Genomic DNA, 24,359 nt, shown 5'->3' on the forward strand with positions numbered 1-24,359 from the left:
CAACTCTATTGTTATATTATTTTTTTAATATTTAGTTTAATATTTATATATTTTTCATTTTATTTTAATTTTTTTATCACACTTTTTTTATTTTATTTTTATTTTATTTTATTTTTTTTTATTTTTTTACAGACTCCGCCTTTTCGGACTCCGCACTCCGCACTCCGCACTCCGCACTCCGCGTTTTCGGAACAGCCGAAGGTGAACAGTAAAGTCACTGAAAATGTAGTTTCCAAAAAAAAAAAAACAGATCGGCTTAAAAACCGTTTTATTTTATAAATGTCCTATACCGATCGCAATACTGGTTCCGATATTAAAACTTCAATGCTATAATTTTTTATTTTCTTTTTTTTGAAGTGACGCCGGAAAAACAACTTATACAGGGTCAATCGTAAATGTTTATTGTTAATTAATTCTTTTTTACAAACAAATCAATAGAAATAAACGAAGTGAAATAAATCTCTAACTACATATTATAATTTTTTTGGTGAAAAAATAATAGTTCATTTATGGGAGGAATCCTTTCTTAAGTCCTCAGAAATTCGACTTTTTAGATTGATCTTTCTTCTCGGTCGTTTCTTGAGTCGCCGTTAGAATTTTAGTTGCCGCGTTATCTTGTTGTTTCTCGACGCCATTTTCCGGACCTGATGTATCTGCATAAACCAGTATTTCGATTTGTTTTTCATTTGAAAAGCCGGTTGAGTCGTCTTTAGACACATCGCTCAAGTCTTCCATTGTAGGACTGTGGTACTCTGTGAAATATAGAAAACAACATTCTCAAATGACCCTATCAAACAGATAGATGCGTGCGAATTAAAAAATAATACTTGCAGACTTAGTCTTTACCGATGTCTTGCATTTGCAACGACTGCCAACAACAACATAAGTCAAAATTGTAGCCTGTGTTCAGCGGAAAGCGGACGGCTGCACACAGGTCATTAGCATTGTAGTAGAAAGCGGTAAAAAAGTTTATGCCCCTCATGAAACTTTACAGGAAATGTTTTGAGTCAGTGGAACTGATAGGACCCGGAACTAGTTTCATTTGCGGACGCTCTTTGACAAGCACAAAGAAGGTGAGCGACTCAAAAAGATTGAGTCGTCTCCAAGATAAGCAGCTCAATCTGACTATAAATGGTTCACCTATTAACAGCACAACTACCTACAAGTACTTGGGTGTCCATTTAGATCCTACATTGAATGAAACCCACTTCAACAAAACCTACAAGAAAGCGGCCGGAGAGTCACTCTGCCGCGGAAAATTAGTTCTTCCATTACTTGTGCAGCTGCAGAAAGCATTTACAGGGCTATGATTATGCCTGTTTTTACCTACTGTAGTCTAATTACACTAAGCTATTCAAATACACGCAGGCAACTGATTCGCAGAATCGAACATCGTGGCCTAAGCTGCATATCTTCAGGACTGGAAAACAAGACTGACATCCGTATTCCATCAGCTGACAGTTATTTGAAAAGAAAAGTCAGTCTCTGTGTTTTTGATTGTCTACTTGGAAATGCGTGTACTCCTTTTAAGAACTATTTTAAAAGAGTTAATCACAGTGTCAATACTAGGAACAGTCAGATTTTCCTCTATCGAACTGCCGAAAATGAAGCTAGAGTTTGGCCGTCGGAGTTTTTCGTTTTTAGGAGCCTCCGTTTTTAACAGTTTACCGTCGGACATGAGAAATCTGAACTCTAGGCTTCTATTTAAACAAAAAGTTAAAGAACATTTTTATTTCAATTTTTATTCATAAGCTTTTATATGTTTTTGACCATTGTAGTTTTAACATTTTTAAACTTTTAATATTTTTTTTTTGGTATTTTTACCTTTTTAAATTTTTAAAATCTTACAGGACCCCTAAGATAACAGTACTCTCAAGTACTAATTGGTTAATCCTGTTAAAATATTCGTTTATTATTACGGTCTGCTTAGGAGGTTAGCCTGAAATACGTCCTATATCTACTTGAAAGTTCTTAACTCACCGACTGCTTGGTTCTTGTACCCCTTTTGACGTCATCACTTTTCACGACAAAAGATGTTCAGCTGATATTGTGGGAGATAATAGTCTTACACAGCATGTATTACTGAGCACGATGGGATGAATTATTAGATAGACACGCATTAAACCTACGAATTTGTACTCCTTACCACATATAAAAAACTGTTCACTTTCATGGAAAGAGAACAAATGCGACTAAAGGCCAACAAAGTATAAAAGAAGAAGAGAGTAAAAGAAAAAGCCAAGAAAGCCCACAAAAGACCCAAAAACATATAACAGCTTATCGTTTTCTAATCAAAAACTCTCTTCATTTTAGTTTCTATGTTCAAATAAGGTTTTAATTTTTTTGGACTGTTTGACTGCAATTTCTTGAGAAACAATAAGGTAGAAAAAGCTTTTAACAGAGTGGTTAATGTATAAGGCGGGGTTTTACATGGAATTTTAGTTGCGCATTTTACATGCTGGGGCAAGTGACTGGAATTCGCTACCTACAGAACTAAGAAAACAAACTAAACTATCTTCTTTTAAACTACAACTCTTTAAAAATCTGAAAGAAACTGACATTAAGAATCATAAATGCTCAGTCTAAGTTTTTTTTTTATACCAATGCATGTTGATATATTTTAAAAGTAAATTTTAGGTAAATTATATGTATTGTAATTTTAATCTTAGATTTTATTACTGGACATCTTGTTAAGACCAGCATTTTTATAAATGCTGATAGATTTCTTTCCAGGTTAAATAAAGTTTTTATTATTATTAAAAAGTTTATTATTATTATTATTATTATTATTATTATTATTATTATTATTATTATTATTATTATTATTATTATTATTATTATTATACCAGTAGGTCGTTCTTCCAACGCTTAATATGGGTTAATAGAAAAAAAGGGGCGGGGAGAAAGTCGGCACTTTTCTATGAAGACCTAGCAGTGCCGGGCAACGGTGCGAGTCTGTGTCAATCAAGCCGTTGCTAAGAAAAACGTCACCGAAAGTTTTCTTTTTCACAGAAAGATTTAAATATCAATGACTGCATGCGTGTGAAATGAGAAAAGTGGCGGTTTTTGCGTTTGGTGTTTCACGCCGCTGAGATGATTTTTGCATTTTCAGCCAGATATCTCACCTGATGTTTCACGTTAGTGAGAATGTTTAGGCGGCGTGGAATAACAAGCGAAAAATTTGTCACGGTTGGCATTTAACAACCAAAAAATTGGTAAACCATTTCAGAATCATTGGAGCTATTTTATTAAGTATAATTCGCAAGCTTTACTTTTGCGAGACTGGTCACCGTTAGATATAACTTTTTGTTGTTTTGATGTCCGGCGAACTTCTAAGGAGCAATCAAAATGCAAATAGCTATTGTGTTTTGTGCACGGTCAAGACCAAAACATGCGAACTAAACAAAGAACTTTGTCAAGCTATTCACTAAGCCCTTGGCAACCATTCGATGGCTATTGCGCACACTCGGTTGCCCGGCACCGCTATGGCCATTTTTGAGTTGTGTAACAAAGGAAACTTCTCCCCCCCCCCCCTGAATAGAAATATCTTGTTCGCGTTTCAAGGAATCTGAAAACGCTTCGCTCATCCCATCTATCTCTGTTTTGCGGTATTTTTGTAAAATTTTGGGTGATTTTTGGGGATTTGGGGAGGAGATAGTTTTTCTTAAAGGGTTTGTAAAATTTAGAGAAATAAGAAATATTGGAGATTTAGGGTAATTTTAAAATTAGAATATGTAGTTAAAAATTGATACATATTCTTATTTTAAAATCACCTTAAATCTCCAATATTTCTTATTTCTGCTAAATTCCATTTGCTCTGTACGTGGTCTAAGTGAGGATTCCTTGTTGAGTTAACACGTGCAAAATACGCACATCGCACGTAATTTTAATCCCTCAAGTGCCAAGCAATTTAAAAAATTCCTCCGTCCCATACCCCTTTCTAAATTCAGGCAATTTTAAGTGGTTGATGAGAGATGACCTGTTTTAAGCCAATCGACATGCCTGACCTTCAATGCCCTACGTAGAAAAAGACGAAGCCCAGATCATGAACAGGTTTGGCACCAGGCCCAACCCGGTTAAAGAGCCAGAAGTAGGCCTCTGTGGAAATCAGTTGCCCTATCAATGAAAATTTAGCAGTGTAAAGATTGAGAACGAGAAAGGCTATAAGTAATATTCTAAATATAGACCATGCCATAATGCAGACACAAGTTGGAAAATAAACTATTTCAACCCTTAATTTAACCTTTCTATGATCCTATTGTCATACTTGGTCATGAGCCAGGCATGTGATATTTGTGTGATACAACTCTACACGTACTTTTATGTTTGTTTAGAAGCTAAGAACGGCTTAAAAATTACGGATCAACGCATAACATCACGTCCTGCAGTTTACTTGTTCCACATTCACTATAGTGCAAGGTGAGATTTGCGACAGACACGACAAGATGTTTTACTTGGTGCGTTTGTTGTGTTTTATCCTACTTTGCGTCCTTGTGGATTCAAACCAACAAAGTCAGGTAAATTATTCAATTTTTTTAATATATACTGGCCTCTCTTTCTAAATCCTCCTTTCATGTCGTGCAGCCCAGCTACATTGACTTTCCCAAAACAGTTATCTTGTTCGCCCGTTCTTAAGAAACGCATTTATCCCGACAAACTGAGGCTGGGTCAGTCTATGGCCGGAATCGCCTCTTGATCACGGCTATATAGTGATAAACAAATCCTCAGAGGCAGGTGGGCACATGGACACGATGTTCATGATTTTTATTTTATAACACTGTTGATCAGTGTTTCATTTGATAAATTCATTATTTCCTCCCTTGTCACTCGCAACACATTCGCAACCCACGTGACACTGACCACGCAACTCAGGCAACATCCACGCGAGAACCGATGCAAATTTGCGCGTATCCGTGCGGTATTTGACGTCAAGGATTATTGAACCATTTTTGTTTGTTAGGTTTAAGGCGTTCTGCATGGGGCGAGTGTCCTATTGCAGTCATTTGAAGGACTGTTACTGGGAACGAAACAAAAGATGAGAAGCTATGTTGTCCCTGGGTAACGGTCCCACAAGCAACTGCGAGATGAGACTCGCCCCAGATTTCTTCTTGTTTCTAAAGTGGTGAATCTATTTGCTGATATCCGGTCACATTGCTGGTTGCATTGTGGCTGTCTTCATTTATAATTCCAGGATTATTAAAGAACTATGTATCATGAATACCACCACGAATCTAGCAGTGTGTGATGCCCTTTTATACGAACGAACTTGTTCGTGACCAGATGACAAAACTTTCGTATTGAAGGAGAAAATCTCTTTTTAACCCCGGGGTTTTAACACATCACAAAGTACAGCTGAACTCTTTTTTTTTCTCAGGCCTCGACAAGCTATCAGTGTGGTTGCCATTGAAGAGATGGGCGTGACGGTAGGTACCGTTTTACGTCAGTAGAGAATTCCACGGAAGCCAATGAATTTGTCTTTGCCTCGTGTGCTTACCGATTTTCTTTTGCAAGGCAAACAATCAGAACGAAATTGCTGAGAAACCTTTCCAACCCTTAAATTACTTTAGGGTTAATTCTCTACTTTCCAGCTCCTTGCTGGCGTCCGTGGAATTTACACTGTTTTCAATCAAATCAATGAAATGGCATGCGGCCCGCCAGCAAATGTTCATTTGTCAGGGCAGAATTAGAAAAAAAAAAAAACAGCTCACAAGTGCAAAACTTAGTAGCCTCCACGGGTAATTTCTGGGAGGGGACTGAGGCTAGTGCCCTTTCCAGATCTCTCTCAGTTTCTGCCTCTTCTTCTTCTTCTTCATTTAGAGGGCGCTCTTTCCTAAACGGTTTTTTAACTAGAATTTCCGGCGGAGGGCGTCCGTAAACACTCGTTTGACACATTTTGGAATAGCATATAAAAGGGTGGAGAATAGGATAAATTTTTTAGGACGGCTGGCTATAGAAAGTAATGGAGCTGTCTTAGTACTTCGATTGTATTTCAGTTGATAACAGCATTGAGTTGTTTACATATAAATAATCGTTTCATTTTCTCTTTCGAACACCCGCCTTTTCCTTTGTCAATTCCAAATGTAAAACAAATATCTAAAACAGTTGTATTTTATTCTTTATTGTTGTTTTTCAAACGCTCTGAAAAACTACCCACGGACTGTTAACTTTTGAGCTATTAAGTAATGGTAGATCTTTTATTTGCAGGAAGAGATGGCTTGAATGGAAGGGATGGAGTTAAGGTCGGTATGTGCGCTTTACGTTCATGGTTGCCACAGACATCAGTTTTCAAAATTTCCTGACTTTTCCCTGTTAAAAATTAAATTTCCCTTACCAAAAAAATAAAAAACTTGCTTTACTTTAAAATGTCAATTTTGCCTGACTAAAAATCAAATTCCCTGACTTTCTCCTGACCTTCAAGAATTTGATTTTTCCCTGACCATTTCCTGACCCCTGGCAACCCTTATGTTGTAAACTAGCAGCGCGAAACCTTCCAAACCCGGCCACATTGATAAAAGGCGAACGCTTACCCAAATGTACCTCACCCCACCCCGTAGCTTTACTCCTCCCCTTCCTTGTCTATCCCCTCCGCCTTCATATCACTGCCAGTAGCCGAGTTATTTATCAAAGCGTATGCTGTATTCTCGCAGGGCGACAAGGGAGATCAAGGAAGAGATGGCAAGAAAGGCGAACCTGGAATATGCGATATAAAGGTTTGTAACAAGTCTTTAATTTTCATGTCATTCATATCATAACAGAAACTCATAAGGGTTAAAACGTGTAATGCGCGTTCACAGCGTTTGAATATTCAGTTTTGCCAAGTACCATATTTGGAAAAACTGATAGACTGAATTTTTCTCTAAAATTCAAAAGAGATATTTTAAGAAAAAATTAAAATAAAAGCAAAGTAATTGGTCAGATACAGGAATGAGTAGTTAAGGAGGATGGGAAAGGTGTAAACATACAGCATATCTCACTCAAGTTTAACGCATATATCTTACCTCGTTATAGGAACTAACAGCGATCAAGTCACAGCTTAAAGAGCTCACTCAAGAAGTGGAACGACTTAGAAATGTAAGACATCCAACTCTAAAATACATTCAAAAATAGCTAGTGTAAAGATAGCTCAAGTTAAAAGAGGGTGGAATGAGGGGGGGGGGGGTGCATTAAAATTTTCATCTTCCAGATGAGGGAGGGGGGTTATAACAAAAAGGGCGGCTTAAAAATGATGCGGAAGAGGCTAGATTGAGCTCTTACGGTGGTACAAACTTTATTGCGATTAAATAAAAGCAAAAACAACAACACTGCAACACCAGTGACTTATGTAACTATGCAAGGACCACTTTGACAAACAGGAGCAAATTATAGCCGGGTCTTGGTGTAGATCAGGATCAGCAGTAGACTTAATAAACAAACTCGGTTTTTCATCTTAGTTAATTTAAATTTTTTAACCGTTTGTTTCCATACTCACTTAGCATTGTACGCCCCTGATGAAGGTTGGTTTTGTTCAACCGAAATATTGGGCCAAAATAAATTTATAACATCAGTCCCTAGCTGTTTGATCAGCCCTGCATTTAAACACTGCAACAGTTAACTTACTGTGCCATTTATTGATTTCTTTTTAGCAAACTAAACCGACTCCTTGTGATCGAGGTGAGATACAAACCTTAAATTGATATTATATTTGCAGCTATGTCAAACTGTTTTAATATTAGTATTTTTATATTTTATATTTGTATATTTATGTTAGTGTCCCCAATTAGCTATTTATCTAAACACCCTGACACTTAAATAAAGTTTATGTATGTATGTTTCAGTTGCTGCCTGCTATTAAAGAAAGTAAAATAAAAACAAACAAACAAAAAGACAAAACATGCCCCGAATAGAGAAGTGCTGAAAATGCTCACTCTAGCATTTGAATGTGTTATTGCTGTTGAAATGTTTTTAAAAAACTCATTAATAATTCATAAAGAAAATACAAAAGAAATTAATGTTTAATGAGTGTCTTTATATCTGATAAAGGCACGGCTAAACTTTACGTCCAATTTTCTAGGCCAAAATAACCCCAAATCTAAATATTAGTGCAATAATGAGTTGATCTACACCAGAAGATTTTTAAGCCGTTCAATAAATTTGCAGTTCCTGTTTTATCAAGTCTAAAACACTCGGCTGCGCCTCGTGTTTTAAACTTGATAAAACACTGCTACTCATTTATTAAACATTACATAATGTTCTGTTAATTTACTAACACGTACTACTATATTAAAGGTTAATATAATAAATGGGCGCCACTCAAAAATGTGTCAGAATTACAATCATTAAAAATGCAATACTGGTCTGCTATTTCTCCGCAGACTGTAAGCAAGGTCTTCACTTCTTTGAAAAGTTTCAAGACATTCCCACAAAAGGAGCGGCCGACGTCAAATCCTTTTCAATTGGTGATGATCTGTTTCTGGTGTTCGCCAATTACCATGGCGACAAATCAAAGTATAAAGCCGAGTCTGTTGTTTACAAAATGGAAAACGGGCGTTTTGTTCAAAACCAAACTCTCTCTACCCATGGGGCTTATGGTATTGAACACTTTGTAATAGACAAAGTGCACTACATGGCCATTGCAAACTATCACGATGGTGGCTACAAACAGAACTCTGTCGTCTACAAATGGAGCGGAGATCAGTTTGTACAGTTCCAACTGATTTCAACAAATGGTGCGTCTGGCTTCAGGTTTTTCACCATTAAAGGAGAACATTACTTGGCCGTTTCAGAATACCACGATGGCAGTACTTATTCAATCGACTCGTTTGTCTACAAGTGGAAGAAAGGAAGGTTCATGAAATACCAGAACATTCCTACCAACGGTGCCATGGCTTGCGATTCAATCGAAATCGCCAACGAGACTTACCTTGTCTATGCAAACTCTTACCACTCTCAGAAGAAATTCAACATCGGGTCAAACGTGTACAAATGGTCCGGAGGTCATTTCTTGAAGTCCCAAACGATGCAGACCCAAGGGGCCCGCAGCGCAAAATTCTTCCGTACCAGCGGTCACGTCTTTCTCGCTTTTGCCAACCATTATACAGGGAGCAACTACAACACTAAATCGCCTATCTATAAATGGGATGGTGAAAAGTTTGCTTTATTTCAAGAGATTCCTACCCGTGGTGCTATGGAGTTGCGCCCCTTTGAAGTGAATGGTGAAATGTTCCTCGCTATTGCCAATTATCATGGAGATAGTGCTGGGTACTCAGTTCGTTCAGTTGTGTACAAGGCGTCAGGGGCACAGTTTACTCTTTACCAAGATTTTCAAACCTTCGGAGGCCGAGGAATAGACGCCATTGTTGACAAGGGCCAAAGATACCTTGTGTTTGCTAATTACTACAAAAGCAATTACAACATCGATAGCTTCGTTTACAAGTTTGTGTAGAACTGAGAAAGCGCAGTGGTGTTAAACAATGCAGCCTTATATCTGCTAATGAATTTAGGCCTTAGACTAAAGCATAAATGTGTCATAGTTTAGAAGTATTACCCGAATGTAATTCAACTTCTCATTAACAATGAGGACTATTTGAATGTTTGATAACTAAATGTATCAGTGCTAATAGCTTAGCATCAAGGGTTTGTATAACTAAGAGCTACAGGTTGAGAGCTTGTATCGTTGTTTAAAAACTGATTTGTAACCAAGGCATTGTTATAGCTGTAGTTACATGCAGTGTTGCTGTGTTACATCGATCTTTAAATCTTTAAGATAACTTTTAACTCATATAGGGCAAAATTACTGAATTCTGGTTGGCTGAGACAGAAGGCATTTTTTCTTAATTGTAGTAATTGCCTGGGGCAAAGTTATTTGATCCTAATTGGATGAGCAGAAAAATCCTCGTTTCTTTTAAATTGGCCGAGCGCGCTGCACGTGCATGGCTTTTTGACGGCTGGATTTTGAGCAGAATTTTCAAACACAGCGCTCGCTTGCACGTTATTTGATGAAAGTGAAATGGAAACCGGGTAAGAGCTTGAAACGAAATGCAGAAAGCTGAATCTAAGGGCCTGTTTACATGATTCCGGAATGACTTTCATTCCGGAACGAGTTCATTCCATCCCCATACATTTATATGTATCTGTTTACATGATACCGAGACGAAAGTCAAGTCATTCTGGAATGAGTTCATTCCGGTTTTCATTCCGGAATGAAAGTTTCGTTCTGGAATGACATTTCATTCTGGCATCATGTAAACCCAGAACGAATTTCGTTCCGAGATGAAATCGCAACTCATGAAACTGCATACGGAGTCCACAGTTTGAATTCAGAGCGAAAAAACGTAATAGCATTCACTGTTAAACCCAAAGAAGCAGCTCTATGGTCAAATTACTCGTTAAAATTGCAGATACGGCCATTAATAGGCACAAAAACATGTTTGTGCGAAACATGCGCCATCTTGTTTTTATCCCGCGCGAAAACCACGCACGTGAAAATGCCTTCGGTTGAACCGAACGACTCTGTCATGTGAATGCAGAACGAAGTTCATTCCGGAACGAGTTTCGTTCCGGAATGAAAGTCATTCCGGAATCATGTAAACAGGCCCTAAGGAAACAGATGATTACTTCTACTGAAAACCGAGGAAAACTTGCATCAACTAGACGCTCGGTGAGTTCGCGACGAAATTCATTCATTGCGGCCAACTGACTTCTCCGTTTCACTTCTGTCAAATGCGGTTTAATAACATGCAACCCGGCCAGAGAATAATTGGGATGTGTATTAAATTGCCCATAGCATCTGTCCAAGTTTGACCTTTATCACTGAATCCACGGTTATGTTTTATACTCTCTGTATCATGGCACGGGAAGAGCAACAACAACAACAACAACAACCGAAATTACGGCCTAACATCATGTTCAAGCGCCCCTGACCCTCCAAAAAGGACAATTCAAATGTTTTGTAATTGTTATCTACCTAAGTTTATTAGCTTATGATTTACGTTTGTCACCGCTCTTTTCATAACCTTTTCAGTCTTATAAACGTTTTGCACATTTTCTTATTAAACTTCGAGGAAACGGAAACCAGAAGTGGCTTTGGAAATTTTAGCGTTTAACCGCCCCGAGGAGTATCAGATAGACCGACAGATTGACCCTTATTTTTCTTGGCAACCCGCTGACCAGGAAATGGCACCCTCCAGATTGCGCGGCAAACAAGCCACTATCACTGGTAATTAGCTCTAGACTCAGCGTTGCAATTCTACGCTCCCAGCTCTATTCGTCGCAAAGGTAAAGTTTAAAACTGAAACGAACTGTTTACTCCCAAAAGATGAAAGGAAGTGGATTGTAGCCAATGTCTTCAAGGGATTTATCGCAGGCACTTTTATTTCATCCTGTCTCATAATAAAAAATAACAGTATTCGATAAAATGTATTGAGAGTAATATGAGGATGTGTTTAATTTGGCTTTTTTTTTACAAGATCCCTGCAATTTACACACTGACACCTCATAAAAGAACACAATCAAAAACCAAAAATTCGTGACTTGCTTTGTGAACGTTTTCCCATATCTAGAACATGACAAAACAGAGCTCATAATAAATTGTTACAATGTATTTTTTTATTTCTTTTTTGCGACACGCAAAATTAATTTTAAAAACACGACAAAAATCTTTAGCTGAAATAAATAACCACCACAGATGTTATAAAACCTACAATGCGGACAGATTTCCACCGTCAGTCCTGTTTTTGGCAGCGTCAAATTTTATCTGCGCCATTATAGGCTGTAATAAACCAAAACTTAACAATGCTGTTTCGATTGGGAAGATCAAGACCGGATTAGGAACGATGATATTAAAACTTCAATGCTATAATTTTTTTTTGAAGTGACGCCGGAAAAACAACTTATACAGGGTCAATCGTAAATGTTTATAATTTGTCAATTAATTCTTTTTTACAAACAAATCAATAGAAATAAACGAAGTGAAATAAATCTCTAACTACGTATTATAATTTTTTTGGGGCAGGACATTTATAGGAGGAATCCTTTCTTAAATCCTCCGAAATTCGACTTTTTAGATTGATCTTTCTTCTCGGTCGTTTCTCGAGTCGCCGTTGGAATTTTAGTTGCCGCGTTATCTTGTTGTTCTCGACGCCATTTTGCCGGACCTGATGTATCTGCATAAACCAGTATTTCGATTTGTTTTTTATTTGAAAAGCCGGTTGAGTCCTTTTAGAAACATTGCTCAAGTCTTCCATTGCAGGAGAGTTAACTTCCTCTGTGGTACTCTGTGAGATATAGAAAACAACAAAGAATCAATTCTCAAATGACTCTCTCAAACATAATACTCCGTGTGATAGATGCGTGCAAATTAAAAAAAAATACTTGCAGACTTAGTCTTTACCGATGTCTTGCATTTACAACGACTGCCAACAACAACATAAGTCAAAATTGTAGCCTGTGTTCAGCGGAAAGCGGGCGGCTGCACACAGGCCATTAGCATTGTAGTAGAAAGCGCTAAAGAAGTTTATGCCCCTCACAAAACTTAACAGTGAATGTTTTGAGTTAGTGGAACTGATAGGACCCGGAAATAGTTTCATTTGCGGACGCTCTTTGACAAGCACAAAAAAGGTCTGTTTAGGCGGTTAGCCTGAAATACGTCCTATATCTACTTGAAAGTTCTTAACTCACCAACTGCTTGGTTCTTGTACCCCTTTTGACGTCATCACTTTAAACGACAAAAGATGTTTAGATGTTATTGTAGGAGATAGAAGTCTTACAAAGTATGCCTTACTGAGCATGATGGGAAGAATTCTAAGATATACACGCATTAAACCTACGAATTTGTACTACTTACCACATAGGTTAAAAAACTGTTCACTTTCATGAAAAGGGAACAAAGGCGACTAAAGGCCAACAAAGCATAAAAGAAGAAGAGAAAAGCCCACAAAATCCCCACAAACATATAACAGCGTATCGTTTTCTAATCAAAAACTCCCTTCATTTTAGTTTCTATGTTCAAATAAGGTTTTCATTTTTTTGGACTGTTTGACTGCAATTTCTTGAGAAACAAGAAGCTATAAAATAGCTTTTAACAGAGTGGTTTATGTATAAGGCGGGGTTTTACCAGTAGGCCGTTTTTCCAACGCTTAATGTTGGTTAATAGAAACAGGGGGGGGGGGGGGGGGGGAGAAAGTCGGCACTTTTCTTTGAAGACATAACAGTGCCGAGCAACGGTGCGAGTCTGTGTCAATCAAGCCGTTGCTAAGAAAGACGTCACCGAAAGTTTTGTTTTTACAGAAAGATTTAAATATCAATGACTGCATGCGTGTGAAATGCGAAAAGTGGCGGTTTTTGCGCTTGGTGTTTCACGCCGCTGAGATGATTTTTGCATTTTCAGCCAGATTTCTCACCTGATGTTTTACGTCTCTGAGAATGTTTAGGCGGCGTGGAATAACAAGCGAAAAATTTGTCACGGTTGGCATTTAACAACCAAATTGGTAAACCATTTCAGAATCATTGGAGTTATTTTATTTAGTAAAATTCGCAAGCTTTACTTTTGCGAGACTGGTCACCGTTATATATCACTTTTTGTTGTTTTGATGTCCGGCGAACTTCAAAGGAGCAATCAAAATGCAAATAGCTATGTGTTTTGTGCACGGTCAAGACCAAAACATGCGAACTAAACAAAGAACTTTGTCAAGTTATTCACTATGCCCTTAGCAACCATTCGATAGCTATTGCACACACTCGGTTGCCCGGCACCGCTATGACCATTTTTTGAGTTGTGTAACAAAGGAAGTTTCTTCCCCCCACCCCCCCCCCCCCTGAATAGAAATATCTTGTTCGCGTTTCAAGGAATCTGAAAACGCTTCGCTCATCCCATCTATCTATGTTTTGCGGTAGTTTTGAAAATTTTTGGGGATTTGTGGAGGAGATAGTTTTTCTTAAAGGATTAGTAAAATTTAGAGAAATAAGAAATATTGGAGATTTAAGGTAATTTTAAAATTAGAATATGTAGTTAAAAATTGATACATATCCTAATTTTTAAATCACCTTAAAACTCCAATATTTTTTATTCCTGCTAAATTCCATTTGCTCTGTGGTCTAAGTGAGGATTCCTTGTTGAGTTAAACACGTGCAAAATGCGTATAACGTACGTAATTTTAATCCCTTAAGTGCCAAGTAATTTAAAAAATTTCCTCCGTCTCATACCCCTTTCTAAATTCAGGGTATTTCAAGTGGTTGATGAGAGATGACCAGTTTTAAGCCAATCGACATGCCTGACCTTCAATGCCCTACGTAGAAAAAGACGAAGCCCAGATCATGAACCGGTTTGGCACCAGGCCCAACCCGGTAAAAGAGCCAGAAGTAGGCCTCTGTGGAATTCAGTTGTCCTATCAATGAAAATTTAGCAGTGTAAAGATTGAGAACGAGGAAGGCTATTGGTAACATTCAAATTATAGACCCAGGCCATAATGCAGACACATGTTGAAAAATAAACTATTTCCACCCTTGATTTAACCTTTCTATAATCCCATTGTCATATTAGTCGTGAGCCAGGCATGTGATATTTATGTGATGCAACTCTACACGTAGTTTAATGTTTGTTTAGAAGCTAAGAACAGCTTTAAAATTGCGGTTCAACGCATAACATCACGTCCTGCAGTTTATTTGTTCTACGTTCACTATAGTGCAAGGCTTGATTTGCGACGGACACGACAAGATGTTTTACTTGGTGCGTTTGTTATGTTTTATCCTACTTTGTGTCCTTGTGGAGTCAAACCAACAAAGTCGGGTAAATTATTAATTTATTTTTTTATACTGGCATCTCTTTTTAAACCCTCCTTTCATGTCGTGCAGCCCAGCTACGTTGACTTTCTCAAAACAGCGTTCTTGCTCGCCCATTCTTAACAAACGCATTCATCCCGACAAACTGGTCAGTCTATGGAGTCGCCTCTCGATCACGGCTACATAGTGACAAGCACATCTTCAGAGGCAGGTGGACACAAGGACATGATTTTCTTGATTTTTGTTTTGAGCACCGTTGATCACTGTTTCATTTGATATTTTCAATATTTCTTTCCTTGTCACTCGCGACCAATTCGCAACCCACGTGACACTGACTACGCAACTCCGGCAACATCCACGCGAAAGCCGATTCAAATTTGCGTGTATCCGCGCGGTATTCTGACGTCAAGGGTTATTGAACCATAAAATCTCCTATTGCAGTCGTTTTGAGGGACTGGTACTGGGAAAAGAGCAAAAGATGAGAAACTATTGTCCCTGGGTAACGGTCCCACAAGCAACCGCGAGATGGGACTCGCCCCAGATTTCTTGTCGTTTCTAAATAAAGTGGCGAATCTATTTGCTGATATCCGGTCACATTGCTGGTTGCTTTGTGGTTGTCTACATTTATAATTCCAGGATTATTAAATGACTATGTATAAATACCGCCATTAATCTAGCAGTGTGAGATGCCCGTTTATACAAACGAACTGGATGGTGACGGGATTATCGTCTAAACACTCAATCGTTGCGTTAGTTTTCGTATTATATCGAAGATAAAAATCACTTTTTAACACATCACAAAGTACACCTGAACCCTTGTGTTTTTTCTCAGGCCTTGACAAGCTATCAATGTGGTTGCCATGGAAGAGATGGACGTGACGGTAGGTACACGTTTCACGTCACTATCGAATTGCATGGAAGCCAAAGAAATTTTTCTTGGCTTCGTGTGCTTCCCAACTTTCCTTTCCAGGGCTAACGCTTGCAACGAAATTGCTGAGTAATTTTCCAGCACTTTGAATTACCTGAGAGTAAATTCTCTACTTTCCAACTTCTTGCTGACGTCCGTGGAATTTATACTGTTTTCAATCAGATAAATGAAATAGCATGCGGTCAGTAAATGCTCATTTGCCAGTGTAGGATCAGAAAAAAAAAAACAGCTCACAAGCGCAAAACTTAGTAGCCTCCACGGATAATTTCTGGGAGGGGGCTGAGGCTAGTGCCCTTCCCAGATCTCTCTCAGTTTCTGCCTTTTCTTCTTCATTTAGAGGGCGCTCTTTCCTAAACGGTTTTGTAACTAGAATTTCCGGCGGAATTTACGGAGGGCGTCCGTAAACACTCAGTAGTCACATTTTAAAAAATCTCGATGATTTGGTAAGTGCAGAATGCAATATGGAACAATTGAAAGTATGATGTTTTATATATGTTCGTGTTTATTTGCTTTATTTTACTTTCGGAAAAACTGTTTACAGGCTACTTGTATTCTTTCCCAGGTGTTCCTTACGCTAATCTTTGCAAACGTAACACGACACTTTTGTTCGTTTGTAACAAAATACTTTTGTCTTCCTTGAAAATGCGATAACATGAAACTTTTGTTTTTTGTTTGTTTTACGGCGGCATCGATGACATTTGTTTAATTTAATTAAGTTACAGTTTAGACTGCACGAAAGACGATTCTCAAAAACTAAAGAAACAAATCTAATTCAAAAAAAACATATCTTTCGACAGGTTTTTTAAAACGCAGTACAGCTAGGATATTTGTTTCCTGGTTATCAGGTGTTGCAGGGCCTCACTGAATAACACCTTTGGTGATGTGAGCTCCCTGGGTAAAGAACATTATTATTATTATTATTATTATTATTATTATTATTATTATTATTATTATTATTATCCCGGTGCAAGTTTTTGCATACCTAATTACGAAAGCGCTGTGAAAGTCTCAAAATCTAATTTAATTAATTTGCGGTTTTTACTTGGCGCCAAGAAGTCTGCAGGAAGCCTACCGCAAACACGCAATACAAGCGATGTTCATGATAGTTCCAGAAAACAACGTAGACTAATCTGCGCATGCGTTTGGTGTAAATTACGTTGAGTAGTACCACAAGGAGAGCAAAGGGTTTTCTGAAACAAATATATACGTTTGAGATCTTCATATGAAAGTAACGTAGATGTGCTCCAGGTTTTATCTAGGGGTACGGTCAGGTGCTCCCCACCCCCTCCATTGGTGATTAAAAGTTTACACTGTAGCGCTTTAGGGGTTTAGGGGTTTATCACACGACTGCCCACCAAACCAAGGGTAGGGAATAGGACTAAGTAATTAGGACGGCTGGCTTTAGAAAGTAATGGAGCTGTCTTAGTACTTCGATTGTATTTCAGTTGATAACAGCATTGAGTTCTTTACATATAAATAATCGTTTCATTTTCTCTTTCGAACACCCGCCTTTTCCTTTGTCAATTCCAAATGTAAAACAAATATCTAAAACAGTTGTATTTTATTCTTTATTGTTGTTTTTCAAACGCTCTGAAAAACTACCCACGGACTGTTAACTTTTGAGCTATTAAGTAATGGTAGATCTTTTATTTGCAGGAAGAGATGGCTTGAATGGAAGGGATGGAGTTCAGGTCGGTATGTGCGCTTTACGTTCATGGTCTACAGACATCAGTTTTCAAAATTTCCTGACTTTTCCCTGTTAAAAATTAAAAAAATAAAAAACTTGCTTTACTTTAAAATGTCAATTTTCCCTGACTAAAAATCAAATTCCCTGACTTTCTCCTGACCTTCAAGAATTTGAATTTTCCCTGACCATTTCCTGACCTCTGGCAACCCTTATGTTGTAAACTAGCAGCACGAAACCTTCCGAACCCGGCCACATTGGTAACAGGCGAACGCTTACCCAAATGTACCTCACCCCACCCCCGTAGCTTCACTGTCCCCTTCCCCTACTAACCTCTTCAACTCGTCTGTTGTATTCTTGCAGGGTGACAAGGGAGATCAAGGGAGAGATGGCAAGAAAGGCGAACCTGGAATATGTGATATAAAGGTTTGCAACGAGTCTATAATTTTCATGTCATTCATATCATAACAGGAACTCACTCATAAGGGGTTAAAACGTGTAATGCGCGTTCACAGCGTTTGAATATTCAGTTTTTCCAAGTACCATATTTGGAAAAACTGATAGACTGAATTTTTCCCTAAAATTCAAAAGAGATATTTTTTAAGCAAAAATTAAAATAAAAGCAAAGTGATTGGTCCGATACAGGAATGAGTAGTTAAGGAGGATGGGAAAGGTGTAAACATACAGCATATCTCACTCAAGTTTAACACATTTATCTTACCTCGTTATAGGAACTAACAGCGATCAAGTCAAAGCTTAAAGAGCTCACTCAAGAAGTGGAACGACTTAGAAATGTAAGACATCTAACTCTAAAATACATTGAAAAATAGCTAGTGTAAAGATAGCTCAAATTAATAGAGGGCGGAATAGGGGGGGGGTGCATTAAAATTTTCATCTTCCAGATTGGGGGGGGGGGTTATAACAAAAAGTGCGGCTTAAAATGATGTGAAAGAGACAAGATTGAGCTGTTGTTATGGCGGTACAAACTTTATTGCGATTAAATAAAAGAAGAAACAGCAACACTGTACCAGTTAACTTACTGTGCTATTAATTGATTTCATTTCAGCAAACTAAACCAACTCCTTGTGATCAAGGTGAGTTACAAACCTTAAATTGATATTATATTTGCAGCTATGTTAATCTGTTTTAATATTAGTATTTTTATATTTTATATTTGTATATTTATGTTAGTGTCCCCAATTAGCTATTGAGCTAAACACACTGACACTTAAGTACCAAGTATGTATGTTTCAGTTGCTGCCTACTACTAAAGAAAGTAAAAGAAAAACAAACAAACAAACAGCCAAAACATGCCCCAAAATGAAAAGTGCTGAAAAATCCTCACTCTACATTTGAATGTGTTATTGCTGTTGAAATGTTTATAATGTTCTATTAACTTACTAACACGAACTAATATAGTGAAATTAGGTTAATATAATAAATAAGCTTTGCTCACAAATGCTAGGTCAGAATTATATTCATTAAAAATGCAATACTGGTCTGCTATTTCCCCGCAGAGTGTAGGCAAGGTCTTCACTTCTTTAAAAAGTTTCAAGACATTCCCACAAAAGGAGCAGCCGCCATCAAATCCTTCTCAATTGGTGATGATCTGTTTCTGGTGTTTGCCAATTACCATGGCGACAAATCAAAATATAAAGCCGAGTCTGTTGTTTACAAAATGGAAAACGGGCGTTTTGTTCAAAACCAAACTCTCTCTACCCATGGAGCGTATGGTATTGAACACCTCGTAATAGACAAAGTGCACTACATGGCCATTGCAAACCACTACGATGGCAGCTATAAACAGAACTCTGTCATCTACAAATGGAGCGGAGACCAGTTTGAACAGTTCCAGGTGATTTCAACAAATGGCGCATCTGGCTTCAAGTATTTCACCATTAAAGGAGAACATTACTTGGCCGTTTCAGAACACCATGATGGCAGTACTTATTCAATCGACTCATTTGTCTACAAGTGGAAGGAAGGAAGGTTCGTGAAGTACCAAAACATTCCTACTGACGGTGCCAGGGCTTGCGATTCAATCGCGATCGCAAACGAGACTTACCTTGTCTATGCAAACCATTATCACCCTCAGAAGAAATACAACACTGATTCTATCGTGTACAAATGGTCCGGAGGTCATTTCTTAAAGTCGCAAACGATGCAGACCCATGGAGCATACAGTGCAAAATTCTTCCGTGTCAGCGGTCATGTCTTTCTCGCTTTTGCCAACTATTATACAGGGAGCAATCATAACACTAAATCGCCTATCTATAAATGGGATGGTGCAAAGTTTACTTTATTTCAAGAGATTCCTACCCGTGGTGCTATGGAGTTGTGTCCGTTTGAAGTGAATGGTGAGATGTTCCTCGCTATTGCCCATTATTATGGAGATAGTGCTGGGACCTCAGTTCGTTCAGTTGTGTACAAGGCGTCAGGAGCAAAGTTTACTCTTTACCAAGATTTTCAAACCTTCGGAGGTCGCGGAGTAGACACCATTGCTGACAAAGGCCAAAGATACCTTGTGTTTGCTAATCACTACAAAAGCAATTACAATATCGATAGCTCTGTTTACAAGTTTGTGTAGAACTGAGAAAGCAAGCAGTGGTGTTGAACAATGCAGCCTTATATCTGTTAATGATTCACATGAATTTAGGCCTTGGACTAAAGCATAAATGTGTCATAGCTTAGAAGTATTACCCGAATGTAATTCAACTTCTCATTAACAATGAGGACTATTTGAATGTTTGATAACTAAATGTATCAGTGCTAATAGCTTAGCATCAAGGGTTTGTATAACTAAGAGCTACAGGTTGAGAACTTGTATCGTTGTCTACAAACTGATTTGTAACCTAGGCATTGTTATAGCTGTAGTTACATGTAGTGTTGCTGTGTTACATCGATCTTTAAAGCTTTAAGATAACTTTTAACATAAAGGGCAAAATTACTGAATTCTGGTTGGCTGAGACAGAGGGCATTTTTTCTTAATTTTAGTAATTGCCTGGGGCAAAGTTATTTGATCCTGATTGGATGAGCAGAAAAATCCTCGTTTCTTTTAAAATGGCCGAGCGCGCTGCACATGCATGGCTTTTTGACGGCGGGATTTTGAGCAGAATTTTCAAACACAGCGCTCGCTTGCACGTTATTTGATGAAAGTGGAATGGAAACCGGGCGAGAGCTTGAAACGAAACACAGAAAGCTGAATCTAAGGAAACAGATGATTACTTCTACTGAAAACTAGAAAACTTGCATCAACTAGACGCTCGGTGAGCAGTCCAGTTGAATGTCCAATTTTGGAAATATTTTGATTCGAGAACCAAAACAAACCATTTGACCAATCAGAGCATGAATTTAGTGTCACGTGGTGTGAAGCGAGTATCGATGAACTTTTGATGTTTTGATCAGACGACGGCGAGGGAAGCCAGAGCTCGTGAATAAGATTGAAATAATTCCGCAATTTATTAACCATTCATTTTTGCCTGGATGAACGTCTTGCCGAAGGAGAAACATTGCTTCGAATAGCTTTTAGCCAGAAAATGAGCAGCGGATTGCATTTGTCGATCGCCAAGCCATTTCTCTGTGTCGCGATCGCGAGTTGGTCGAAACAGAGCCCTCGGTTAAAGAAAGCGAATTCGTCTCAATATTACTTTAGTTAACTTCATGCACACGTCCATAAAGTGATCTTGCACCTCCTAGCCTGTGTTGTAATGCGTTGTTCGAATATCTTTTAGCCAGAAATGAGCAGCGGATAGCATTTGTCGATCGCAATTTTCTGTCGCGATCGCGCGCTGGTCGAAACAGAGCTCTCTGTTAGGAAAACGAATTCGTTTTGATGTTACTATACAACTGACTTCTCCGTTTCACTTCTTTCAAATGCAGTTTTTTATTAAAATAACATGCAACCCGGCCAGAGAATAATTGGAATGAGTATTAAATTGCCCATAGTGGTGGATCCACACCTTGGGGTTTCATAGTAAACACTTTTATACTCTCTTTTTCATAGCAGGGGAAGAGCAACAACAACAACAACAACAACCGAAATTACGGCCTAACATCATGTTCAAGCGCCCCTGACCCTCCAAAAAGGACAATTCAAATGTTTTGTAATTGTTATCTATCTAGGTTTATTAGCTTATGATTTACGTTTGTCACCGCTCTTTTCATAACCTTTTCAGTCTTATAAACGTTGCACATTTTCTTATTAAACTTCGAGGAAACGGAAACCAGAAGTGGCTTTGGAAATTTTAGTGTTTAACTGCCCCGAGGAGTATCAGATAGACCGAGATAGACCCTTATTTTTCTTGGCAACCCGCTGACCAGGAAATGGAACCGTCCAGATTGCGCGGCAAACAAGCCACTATCACTGGAAATTAACTCTAGTCTCAGCGTTACGATTCTTCGCTCCCAGCTCCATTCGTCGCAAAGGTAAAGTTGGCAACTGAAAGGAACTGTTTACTCTCGAACAGAACCAGGCTTTTGATAAACTGTTTGCCAAAAATATGAAAGGAAGAGGATTGGAACCACTGTCTTGAAGGGATTAATCGTAAGCAAGTTTAATTATTCTGTCTAAATAATTATATAAAAAACACTATTTTAAAAAAAGGGCTGAGAGTAATAAGAAAAAGTGTGTAAATTAGCATTTTACAAAATCCCTGCAACTTGCACACTCTCACAATAAAAAAGAACAAAATCAAAAACCAAAAATTGTCGACTTAGTTTGTGAACGTCTTCTCGTACTTATAGAACATGGTAAAACAAAGCTTATAATAAATTGTTACAATGTATTTATTAATTTTTTGCGAGGCGCAAAATTAATTTTTAAATCACGACAAAAACCTTTCGGTAAAAAGAAAAAACACCACAAATGTTATGAAACCTACAATGCGGACAGATTTCCGCCGTATGTCCTATTTTTAGCAGTGTAAAATTTTCTTTGTGCCATAATTATAGGCTGTAATAAACCAAAAATGAACAATGCTGTTTTCGATTGGGAAGATCAAGACCGGATTAGGAACGATGATATTATTTTTTGTTTTCTTTTTTTTTTTTTTGAAGTGACGCCAAAAAAAAATACTTACAAGGGGTCAATTGTAAATGTTTATTGTTAATTTATCTTTATTTACAAACAAATCACTAGAAATAACAAAAAAAAAAAATCGAAATAAATCTCTAACTACACATTACAATTTTTTTGGCGAAAAATACCTTATTCTCACTTAATTTCGCGAGTACTAAATTTCGCGATTTTCGCGATTTTGAAAAAATCGCGAAATTTAATACTCGCGAAATATAGGACACGCGAAGTTTAAAATCGCGAAATTTAATATCGTACTGATAATTTAAAAAAATAATGAAACTCGATGTGTTTTATCATGTATGTCTGAGCTTCATGTTTAGTGTTTTTTGTTTAATTTTGTCCATTAGTTATCTCCCACTCTTTCAGTCGCACTGTTCCAACTGTTCTCTGCCGCCAAGTTCCTCAAAATATCGCACTTGCAGTCGTAGAGGAACCTATTAGGGATTTAGACTGTTGAATACCTTATGTTTTGTTCTGTGTATATTGTTTTGTTTACTGTTTTTACGATGACTTTCATATACATTATGTTGTTACAGTTTCGAGGTCAAAGCTTCATATTGAAGAATAGATAAAAATCGCGAAATTTAATACACTCCAATTGTACCTTCCTCTCAAAATCGCGAAATTAAGTACTCGCGAAATATGGCTCTTGAATTTTCGCGAAATTAAGTACTCGCGAAATTTAGTGAGAATAAGGTATATAATAGCCGGTTCATTTATAGGAGGAATCCTTTCCTAAGCCCGCCGAAATTAGATTTTTTTGACCGATCTATCTTCTTGGTGGTTGGATTTTCAGTTCCCACGTTATCTTGTTGTTTCTCGACGCCATTTTCCGGACCTGATGTATCTGCATTGACCAGTATCTCGATTTGTGTTTCATTTGAAAAGCCGGTTGAGTCGTCTTTGGGAACATTGCTCAAGTCTTCCATTGTAGGAACGTTATCTTCCTCTGTGGCACCCTGTTAGATATAGAAAACAACAAAGAATTAATTCTCAAATGACCCTCTCAAACATAATTCTCCGTGTAATAGATGCGTACGAATTAAAAAAAGCAGACTTAGTCTTTGCCGGTGTCTAGTTGTGCGCGTTGTAACAAATTCTAACTTTTCAATTTCATTTTAAATTCCGATTCAGATTTGTGTAAGGTTTTGGTCATTTTTTCGCCGTTACCTCTGTAGCACTATATTTCTCCTCCTCATCTTTGCTGGAAAATTTCCTGTAGAGATAAAAGCCTGCTCCAGCCGCTATTCCTATGCCAAGACAAGCCAAGAAGAAAGTCTTCAATTTTCCCATGCTTTCTGTAACCGAAGTCGTTTTTGTAAAGCTTTGCTTTAAAAAAAAAGCAACTGAAGAATGGAGAATGAACATTCGCCGCACTCTCAAGGCAATTTGGTTGAAAACAATAAACGTCAACAAACAGTGTTTGTGTCGTGGATGTGATGTCATCTGATTAAAGATAATTAGAAAGCGCGCGTTCACGTACCTTTTCAGTTGCCTTCGATTGGCAAATCTCCCCAGTCTTTTCTCCGCATAGCTTTTTTGGCAACGCAAAAAGACCCCCCCCCCTTCCAGTGGTACGAGGTATTGCTTTCCATTTGTATGAAAAATGGAGAGAAATGGGTTGTTCCCGGCAAGTGAGAAATCAAAGGGAACTGTCCTTTCCACCGGGAACATCCTTGTTTTAATAGGATAGATAGATAGTTAGTTTATTTGATATTTCTACATATCAATCTGAAACTGAATTGCGTATTTACAAAGAGATAAATTATGTAAAATTATATATGATACAACTATTAAAATCAATTATAACCTGCCTCGTCCCCAGGCGCCGATTGGCCGGACGTTGAGGCGGTAAGGCGGGAAAACAGGGAGCGCGGGGGTTGGTGGTTAGGGAGCGAGCCGCGGAGCGCGTTCGC

The 24,359-nt window shown here is 38.0% G+C and overlaps 2 protein-coding genes and 2 pseudogenes across 4 annotated transcripts in view; 3 read left to right on the forward strand and 1 right to left on the reverse strand.

Annotated features, from left to right (window-relative positions):
• The first annotated feature begins 4,309 nt into the window (after window positions 1–4,309).
• The window catches only part of LOC144631570 (uncharacterized), a 29,588-nt pseudogene continuing 9,538 nt past the window's right edge, over window positions 4,310–24,359 (forward strand). The window contains exons 1-5 of the transcript XR_013566769.1: window positions 4,310–4,517; window positions 15,587–15,635; window positions 17,339–17,373; window positions 17,730–17,792; window positions 18,098–18,160. The product of XR_013566769.1 is annotated as an uncharacterized LOC144631570 (transcript). The remainder of the gene's footprint in view (window positions 4,518–15,586; window positions 15,636–17,338; window positions 17,374–17,729; window positions 17,793–18,097; window positions 18,161–24,359) is intronic.
• On the forward strand, window positions 5,214–9,633 carry LOC144644564 (uncharacterized; annotated as a pseudogene). The gene is made up of 7 exons (XR_013569151.1): window positions 5,214–5,237; window positions 5,375–5,423; window positions 6,205–6,239; window positions 6,648–6,710; window positions 7,009–7,071; window positions 7,623–7,650; window positions 8,352–9,633. The product of XR_013569151.1 is annotated as an uncharacterized LOC144644564 (transcript).
• Window positions 18,340–20,332, forward strand: LOC144644654 (uncharacterized). Its single transcript, XM_078504222.1, has 3 exons — window positions 18,340–18,345; window positions 18,433–18,460; window positions 18,884–20,332. Exons 1-3 carry the CDS (start codon window positions 18,340–18,342, stop codon window positions 19,951–19,953), a joined length of 1,104 nt encoding a protein of 367 aa, XP_078360348.1. The 3' UTR covers window positions 19,954–20,332.
• On the reverse strand, window positions 23,160–23,832 carry LOC144631612 (uncharacterized). The gene is made up of 2 exons (XM_078490093.1): window positions 23,614–23,832; window positions 23,160–23,402 (listed from the first exon to the last, which is right to left on the reverse strand). The coding sequence occupies exons 1-2, from the start codon at window positions 23,809–23,811 to the stop codon at window positions 23,160–23,162; spliced, it is 441 nt and encodes a 146-aa protein (XP_078346219.1). The 5' UTR covers window positions 23,812–23,832.

The sequence above is a fragment of the Oculina patagonica genome, chromosome 1 (assembly GCF_052425735.1).
Source record: "Oculina patagonica isolate OP01 chromosome 1, crgOcupat, whole genome shotgun sequence".
NCBI lineage: Eukaryota > Metazoa > Cnidaria > Anthozoa > Scleractinia > Oculinidae > Oculina > Oculina patagonica.